At 46.9% G+C, this 9,101-nt stretch overlaps 1 protein-coding gene, 1 long non-coding RNA gene, 1 other non-coding gene and 1 pseudogene across 3 annotated transcripts; 3 read left to right on the plus strand and 1 right to left on the minus strand.

The window, feature by feature from the left end:
• Nucleotides 1–332: 332 nt before the first annotated feature.
• LOC120641887 lies at nt 333–4,015 on the plus strand. The gene is made up of 2 exons (XM_039918198.1): nt 333–1,273; nt 1,563–4,015. Exons 1-2 carry the CDS (start codon nt 1,249–1,251, stop codon nt 3,803–3,805), a joined length of 2,268 nt encoding a protein of 755 aa, XP_039774132.1. The 5' UTR covers nt 333–1,248; the 3' UTR covers nt 3,806–4,015.
• A 1,364-nt stretch (nt 4,016–5,379) lies between these two features.
• LOC120641888 lies at nt 5,380–6,191 on the minus strand. The gene is made up of 2 exons (XR_005662443.1): nt 5,621–6,191; nt 5,380–5,548 (listed from the first exon to the last, which is right to left on the minus strand). It is a non-coding gene; the product is annotated as an uncharacterized LOC120641888 (long non-coding RNA).
• A 1,642-nt stretch (nt 6,192–7,833) lies between these two features.
• Nucleotides 7,834–8,054, plus strand: LOC120643249. The gene has a single exon (XR_005662934.1). It is a non-coding gene; the product is annotated as a small nucleolar RNA U3 (small nucleolar RNA).
• An 836-nt stretch (nt 8,055–8,890) lies between these two features.
• LOC120643250 lies at nt 8,891–9,101 on the plus strand (annotated as a pseudogene).

The following is a 9,101-nucleotide window of genomic DNA, read 5'->3' on the forward strand; positions in this document are numbered from 1 at the left end:
ATGCCAACGCCTCCGTGAGTCCGTGTGCTGTCGGTTCTCATCTGTCCGGCGGCTGGCGGCATCAACGCTCACGGCTCGTGCTCCTCCGTGGCTCCAATCCAATCTCCTGCAGCTGCAGTCTGCTACTCTACTCTGCTATCATCCAAAACCTTTACGGTACAGGTTCGTGACCCTTCCTTCCAAGGTCCATGCAAGCCATGTGAATTTTGTTCACGCAAGAGAACCCAATGTCATTGACCACGAAAATTAAGGTATTGTGGGGGCATTCCTTTTTGTTGTACCTATCCGATTGCTCACGGGTTGCAAGTTGCAACGAATTTTCGATAAAAACCGCAAAAGATACAAAGTGGAAGATCATCTACTACCTCCAGTTTATCCTGAACATCATATCTGTATAAGAAGAGAGGAAGGATATATTATTGATACACACACAGATTGTTGCACAGTGAAAGACCAAGTAACTCATAAAAACTTTAAAAATCATAATGTCACCAAGGAAAAGAAGAGGCACAGGGAAAAGAAAAATCTGCACCATGTGAAGAATCCAGCGCCCACCGGCTTCAAAGGCGCTATGAATCAATCGGCCGCTGTCTTTATCTATTGCCCCCCACCGCCCAGGTGCAGACCAGGATGCTTCTGCAATCTGCATCGTGTCGGGCACCTGCCTAATTTAGCTATCAATCAAGGCCCTAAAATCAAACGTCCATTGGCTTTATCTCTTGTCCCCACAGCATGCAGGCTGTTTTCATTGGTTAGGGTCCTCCGGAAATTTGCACCTGGTGGGGAGACCAGCGGATTCTTGTGACCCATTTCAATTGTTGAAGTCATGACATGTATAGACAGCACGTCTAGGCTGGTTCTGGGAACCGAAAAGATCCATGATGTCAGATAAACAGGCTAATATAATAAGAATGTCTACTACTCGATTTGGGAATACTGAAATGAATATCAACAACAATTGTCTGGCCTCAACAGCATGAATGCACAAGGTCATCGGATGAACAGAAGGAAAATCAACAAAGGCGTACTGCATGTGCAGGGTGCTGCAAATGAATTCATAGCGAATAAAGAGAAAAGGAAAAGCAGGTGCACAGCGTGTGAGATGTATGCATCAAAGGAATGGACTAAGGAATAAAGAGAGAGTTAAAGAGGACTATATAATAATAGACACACCTGCTAGGCAAAGAGGCAAGATTAGTTCATACCTCGGCGGCACGGTTTTCCCCAACATTGTAGCAAGATCCTCCCATGGCCCAACCAAATGCCGGCAATGGTAATTTTCTATCATAGTTCAGAAAACATTTTCTGTTCATATGGATGTTAATAAATTTGTCAATTGTTGAGCACTTGAGCTGTCTGAAACAACTGCAACTCGTATATGTTTCCTTAGCAGAAAATCACACTACCGCATCTGTGCATTGTCGATATATATATATATATATATATATATATATATATATATATATATATATATATATATATATATATATATATATTAGCCTGTGCAGTAATATAACACTAACTAGCACATGCATCGCTTCATGATTTACCATGCAAAGCAGACCTGTCGCCCCCGACGATCCAGTGCTCAGATGATGAGGTGAAGGATTTTCTTAATTTTGTCAAAGCAGCGAATGCAAATCTGCGCCTCTCCAATGCGCTCATGGTCGCCAATGCCGTCCTTGTGACAATCATGGTGGTGGTGGGCTCATCAGGCCGGCGCTATCGACACGCAGCGGTGACACGCTTCGTTTTCCTGGGAGCATCCACACTGTACCTCCCCATCATCTCCTATGTCGTCTCCTCCATTGGCAAGGAAGACTGTGGCACATGCAAGTACAACCTGAAAATATTGTGCCATGGCAGGTCATACTTGGCTTTGCTCCTGATATGGTCAGTTCTTGTCCAGATTGTCGGGACAAATACCAGCGCACTAGTTGCATCTGCTGACGACAACCACAAGCTCGGACCCTCAATCGAGTTGCTTGCTCGCACGGTCTGGACATCATACCTCGTGTTCTACTACTCGCATTATGGCTTCCTCACTGCAAGAGGGAAAGAGGATTACAAGGCGGACCTGGACAAGGGAATCGATTACGACCTTGCGTCAATGTTCCTCATTGTTCTCTGTCTTCTCAGTCTTGCAAAGATAATGCTCAAGTTTTATGCATTTCAGAAAGCAATTCAATCTGTCGCCCTTGGGCTCAATTCTCGTCTCATTGCTGGATACACGCAGAAATTGCTAGCTGATGAGAGCTGTCGCAGATCAATTCTCCCCCCACTTATAGTGATGGGGGAAGACAAACAGAAAATTGAGGAAACGCCTCATGGGTATAGCATCAAGGAAAGGAACAGCAGCTTGGTCACAGTCGACATGGTTTGGGAGATGACCAGCGACGCACTTCTGATCCCTCGACCCTGGCTCAAGGATCTATGCCTCTCATTTGCATTGTTCAAGCTGCTTAGACGTCGGTTTGAAATGACACATATTGTTGATCCCACCAAAGCCTTCAGTTTCGTCTTGGAAGTGCTCCTCAACAGCAGCAGCCCTGAGAGGGTGTTTAGTGTGATTGCAGATGAGATCTCCTTTGTGCTTGATTCCTACTATTCCTCCCTCCCCACTTCCAACTTTGGTAGGCTGCTGCCAGTTCTTAATATCATCATCTCCCTCTCCATTATAATCTGGTGCTTGTTTGGGTGTGCTATACCACACCGTTACAGCGTCCACTACCCCGGTCAGATATTCTGCACTCCGCACCCTTCATCGTGCACGATTCCATCTCACTACCTGAATTATGACATGGGCAGCAGAATAGCATTTGGAAACATAATCTACAACGTCTTGCCCACATTCTCCCTTTTGGCAGTTGTCATAATCGCAGAAGCATGGGAGATCACATCCTACTTGTGCTCCAACTGGATCAAGGTGACCATACTCTGCAGCTACATAACCCAGCCTTCCTGGCAGAGGTCTCCTCGCATGCAGAGATGGCTTGGTCTTATATTGGAACTAAGAATCAAATTCAGAAGGAGCTGGAACGACCGCATGGGTCAGGTGTCACTGATACCTGCAAATCACCAACAGCTGAAAATGCGGCATGGCCTGAGCTGGCTCTCCCTTCGTTTCTCAAATCCAAGGATCCAGCATGTCCAAGTGCCATCAGCGGTGAAGGCTGCCATTGTCGATGCGCTGAGGAGCAGCAATGGTCGCCTAAGCAGAGGCATGGCTGCACTCCGAAATAGCAGTATAGGAGATCGCCTCCTGTGGGTGTGCGAAGGAGAAGGGACATCTGATGTGATCCTCGCGTGGCACATCGCCACCAGCATCTTCGAGGCCAGGCACGGTGGAGCCTCCTCAACCAAGAGAACCGTCGCAATTCATCTGTCTCAGTACTGTGTTTACTTGATGGCAACCGCTCCAGAGCTCCTTCCAGATGACAAGGCATGGTCCAAGAAACAGTACGAGACCATTAGCAAGGATATTGAGCGTGTTCTTGCTGGCGACGAGCCAACGGAGGACGAGAGCATGGTCGCGCTTTTGAACGAGAAGTCCGAGTATGAGGTAGTCAAGAGAGGGGTGAAGCTGGGGAAGCAGCTGCTAGAATTGGCTACAGATGATGAGGCAGGGTGGGCACTCTTGGCCAGCTTCTGGTCTGAGATGGTACTGTACATTGCTCCCTCAGATAGCCTCAAGGCGCCCCACAAGAAGGCGATAGCCCGTGGTACCGAGCCGCTGACACTCATATGGGCTTTGCTGACGCACGCTGGGATCATCAGTAGGCCAAACATCCACACTGCTGTTTAGGTGCTTGTATTTCAAGCTTGGTATTATGTGTGACTGTAGCTATTTGTTCCCCTTTGTTTGTTTCTTTCCAAGAATGTGCAATGCTCTTGTTTCATTAAGGCGCTCCCTTTGTTTGTTTGGCAATGCTGAGTGGGTGTATTATGTGTAACCGTATCCATTTGTTTCCCATGTATCATATTGCTCCTTTACTATGCCCAATCACCCAGGACAGTAAAGCTGGGGACTAATCAGAATAAAGTATGTGCTTAGTTTTGATATATAGATTTAGGGTCAAACCTGTTTCTGAATTTTTCTGCATGACTGTAACTTGCAAGCATATCAGTTTGGATTCGGCTGCAGGCATGCAATGAAACAGACAGAACTATTGAGATGCGGACCTTATGTTCAGGAATAAATGTTCTTTTCTTGAAATGTCATTACAAAAGTGTAATTGCAAGTATACTAAATGATGAATAACAACCACAAGGGCTTCTGCAAGAGTGTAAGACAGAAGTCCTAACCTAAAGTCCGGTCACTGGGCTCACGTTCCGTTGAAGATTTAAGTATGAAATGAGTAGAAGTTCTTTAGTCCATATTCAATAACATAGGTTTGGTTTCAGTCATCGTCTATCTATATCTATACTATAAAGATCGAAAACAATTGAAAACTTTTCTCGCCCGAATCGGGCCCACCATACCTCTCACGCCGGACCCACCTGTCAGGGCCGAGGGAGGTAAGAGAAGATGGAGACCCATAAAAACTGTAAGTTGGGGGATGTTTATGCTCAAAACCAATTGTTATTTTCACCATACCGCATCCTACCCACGCACCCGCACTGGCGCATCCTCTAGCTTCCCCGCCCCCGCCCATCGGCGCTCGCGCTCCTGCTTCCGCTCCCCACCCGTCGGCGCCGTGCCCAAAATCGCAACCGAAAATCGGCCCCTTCCACCTGCTGGGCTGCCCGCGCTCATCACCCAGTGCTGCTCGTTGCCAAACCTCCGCTGCCATCCCCGAACTCACTCTCCCACACCCCCTAGCCTCCCCCACTTGACTGACCAGAATAGCCGCCGCAGGATTCCTACACAAAGCGGGGGCAGTATCTCCGAATCCGCGTCTCCTCTCCTCTCCGACGACGGCGACGAAGAAACGTGTGCTATCGGGAACGAAACGGACAGAAGGTGCAGGCTGTGAGGAGGTCAACGTGCAGCCGCACATGGAGGTGACAAGTGACGACTGGTTCTTTGGGAAGGAGGGACATTGATTCGATCCAGGCGTCGCAGAACGCGTCTACCGTAAGCCGTTTGATCCACTTGCCCTTGCTTCTCGACAATTTCTTCAGTTTTTCAAGGATCTATAACGTTACAGTGCAAGGGGCTTCACTTGAAGCACGTGTAGATTAGTCATTTCTAACCATGTACTGAGATTTAGAGGATCTTTTTTTTTTCTTGACCTAGAGGTATTTCAATTGAGCAGGTCTAATGTAGACTCCATATGTGTCTTCTGGCATTTTATTTTGCTTTGCTGCAACGAACACACAGCTATTTTTTACGCTGACTTTCATGTAACTGTAATCGAAGCAAATTGCTTTCAGTGATGAAAATAAATAGATATATGGATTGATTGTAGGCAAGAATGCATAGTCCAATGGTTAGGGCTTGTGGTTTCACACCAATCTATACTATAAAGATCGAAAATAATTAAAAACTTTTCTCATTCATATCGGGGTCACCTACCCCTCACATTGGACCCACTTGGGTGGAGACCTATAAAAACAGCGAGTTAGAGAGCGTTTCTGTTAAAAAAAGAATTTTTTTATCACCGGATTGTTTTCTTACCCGCCGTTCATACCCATACCCCCTCTACGCGCACATGCCTGTTCAACGATGTGAAAAATCATCTCCATCTACCGGCCGTCTCACATCGCGGGGCTAATCCGGGCCATGGAGTTGTGCATCCAGCGCGCAGCGACGAACCTCAACGACGGCGACGAGATCGTCTTCTCCGACTTGGCGGTGAGCCTCGCCATCGACATTATCGGGCAGGCGGCATTCGGAGCGGACTCTGGCCTGTCGAGAACGCCCGGCGATGAAACGAAGGGAGCTGATCGAGACGAAGCTGCAAAGTGTGGGATGGGGAGCAAGCAAGAAAAAGCTCACTCGTATCCACGGTCACCGCCATGCGCCTTTGCCTCGCAGGCTCACGGCTTACTTGTGCGCCGCCCCTTGGCCGCACTCCGCTCCTTCTCCACGGGCGCGGCCATTGCCCGCTGCCGCTCGCATGCGGCCCTGCGCGTGCGCGCCGCAGCCGCTCGCGCCAAGCTCGCCGCACGCCGGGGGCGGCGGGCACCAGCACCGCCCATGGCCCCTGAGATGAGTGGATAAGGCTTAAAAGCTACGGGGAAGATGCTCCGTGAGTACTGGAAGAAAGAAAAGCCACGAGTTGGGCCGAGCTGCTGTGGTTGGCCGTTGGCCGTGGGCCCCTATCGCAAGGAAGGGATGCGAGGCGGATTGCGCTGGTTCGCTTTGCACTAAAAATCCCTCAAACGCTTAATTGTTGCTCAATCGCTTTGCACTAAAACTGCCTCAACCGCTTAATTGTTTTAGCTCCGCTCTTATTGCAATAGATTCGTATCAACCTAAGCTAGGTAGTAGTAACACCCATGATAGTTATTTTTCTTTAAACATGAACGTGTCGCACGTGCATCTATACTAGTAAATATAATAAACAATATAATAGCAAATGTTGCGAGATAGCAGTGGCTTTTGTGATGATATATTTTTAAAATTTATTTCAAATACTAATTTAATTAATACTTAATTTAGTATACTTTCGAATAAAAATCTAATTAATTTTCTCAAATCACGTGCGTCTATACTAGTGTTTATAAAAAAGGATGTATCTGTGCCGTAGGCTTACCGCACCGTGTGGGGTTAGGCTCTACCGCTGCCAGGCTCGATGCATCAGTTATCTATCTTCTATTATCTTAATACAATAGTGTTAAAAAAAAGTCACCACATTTGCTGAGAGAGTTTAGAAATTCTCACGCTAATCTAAAAAAGACCTACACCGTTGGATTTTATGAAGATCTAACAGTCTAGACTAACTCAAAAAGTCCATGATCAGGACGATCAATAATAAAAATATAAATTTGGAAAAGAAAAAATAGCTATTGATTACATGATTGGACACAAGGATATGAGTCCGTGTCAAATACAATTCCTCTATGTATTTGATGTACAAGCTAATTTCATGTTTACTCCATATATATATATTTGGCATGTCAAGAAGGCATCAGATAAAGGAAAAAGAATAAGAGAACTACTACGTGGATTCACACTAAGGCTATATGCTAGCGCCGGTGCTTGAGCATCACCCTAATTAAAATTTCATCTAAAATGGAAACTTTAGACAAAGTATCTAACAAAAATGAATGGTCTTTAAACATAGATTTGAAATATTTGAATATTTAAACTAAAATCCGAAGCATCTGTCATGCCAAAAGGTGGAATAATCAATATTTGAAGAAAAATAATAATAGTAACAATTTCATGGAGCCGTTGAAACATGTTTTGGTTATCATATAGGAAAAAAATCATGAGTTAGCTCTGTTACAAGAAAAAAAAACGATTCCTCGAGACTTGAAATGGTAAAATTCCAGTATGTCACGCAACAGAAATTTGAACAGTTACTGCTCACCAGCAAAAATTACAAGCGGAGATGCCTGACTTCCTTGTAGTCTCTTGCTAAAAAAAAAAACCCTTGTAGTCTCTCTCACAATTCTTGTGCCGCTGTGCCTGTGTGTGGGTGCTACTCAGCAGCCGTGGTAAGCGAGGGCCCAAGAGGCCAGAAGATTGGAGAAGGCCTTTTGACAGAGGAAGCCCTGTGGGATGCGGCCCAGGACGGAGTGCTTCCTTTCCTTCCACTGCGAGCTTGACCCGGGGGGACGAAACCTCGAGGGAACACAGCGCTTACAGCTAAACAAAGTCCCACCTCGGGAGCTTAGGCCGCTGATAGCCAGCTTATAAAGCTGAGCCTCGGCGGACGCAGCACGACCTTACTTGAACAGGATCTGTTCTATAGGATCGTACCGCTTCATCCTTGACTAATAAGGAGGCAAGCACTCAAGCTTGGTTGATGACACATGACCTGTGGGCCAGAGCGTGATTAACGGCTAGGATTTGGTGCTTGATGCTCCATCCGCGGCTGTAGAGGATCGTTCCTGGCCAGGCCTGCCTGGCTGGGGTGGCCCTCAGGGTTGTCTGACAGGCTCTTTTTTTATTTTTTTTGTTCATTCGTTTACCTGCTGCAAACGTAACGTCTTCTTATCTGAATGTTCCTTGCATTCCTGGAAGGACTGGCAACGCGGACTGCAAATAGCTCAGGGGATCTCCGAGGACCGAGGGCGTCATGCACCTTCACGAGGAAGAGGGATCGGCAGGGATCAGAAGCCGGGCAATGTGCTGCTGGACTTTGGTACGGCAAAATTCAGATGCTGCTTCAGCCTGACGAGAGTCCAACCATGTCTGAGGTCGTCGAGATGCAAGCAGTTCCAGCTCGGAGCTTGTCGAGCCCATGGTCATCTATAGAACTTTGGTTACACGCTCCTGGAAGAGGCCGGTCTCTCCAGGCGGACGATGTATGGAAATCGATTTTACATGATACTATGGGAGGCGCACTAGCACTGTATTGCTGCTTATGTCATACTGCCACTCTTTCTACCTTTTTTTTACATGATGTCATTGGCATTGGCAAGTTAAGCTAACATTTTCGTATAAGGACATAGCAGCACGATAGAAGACTTATGAGCACGAGACATGAAGTATGCAGTATCACAAAGAGAATTGCGAAGTGTGAACTACTGGGCACTGTTTTTTTTTCCGGGAAAACTACTGAGCGCTGTTAAAAGAGGGTAGGTCAGGTAACGCAGCCTCGAGCTGGAATCCTGTCATGTACAACGGGCCCATGAAGCCCACATGGGATAGCATACAACAAAATTGGCCCGACGATTAGTGTTAAATATGCTGGCCACTGGCAGCAATTAGTACCATCTCGCCTGCCAACACACGCGGAAGCTAGCTTAAAATCTCAGCTCTGTAACCTTCAGCACGACCTTACTTGAACAGGATCTTTCCTATAGGCTCGTACCGTTGCATCCTTCACTGATAAGGAGGCAAGCACTTCAGCTTGGTTGATGACACATGACCTGTGGGCCAGAGCGTGATTAATGGTCAGGATTTGGAGCTCTGGCGGGCCGTAGAGGATCGTTTCCGGTTAGGCTTGCCTGGCCGGGGTGGCCCTCAGGTTGTCTGACAAGGC

This window comes from Panicum virgatum, chromosome 7K (genome assembly GCF_016808335.1).
Source record: "Panicum virgatum strain AP13 chromosome 7K, P.virgatum_v5, whole genome shotgun sequence".
Classification (NCBI taxonomy): Eukaryota; Viridiplantae; Streptophyta; class Magnoliopsida; order Poales; family Poaceae; genus Panicum; species Panicum virgatum.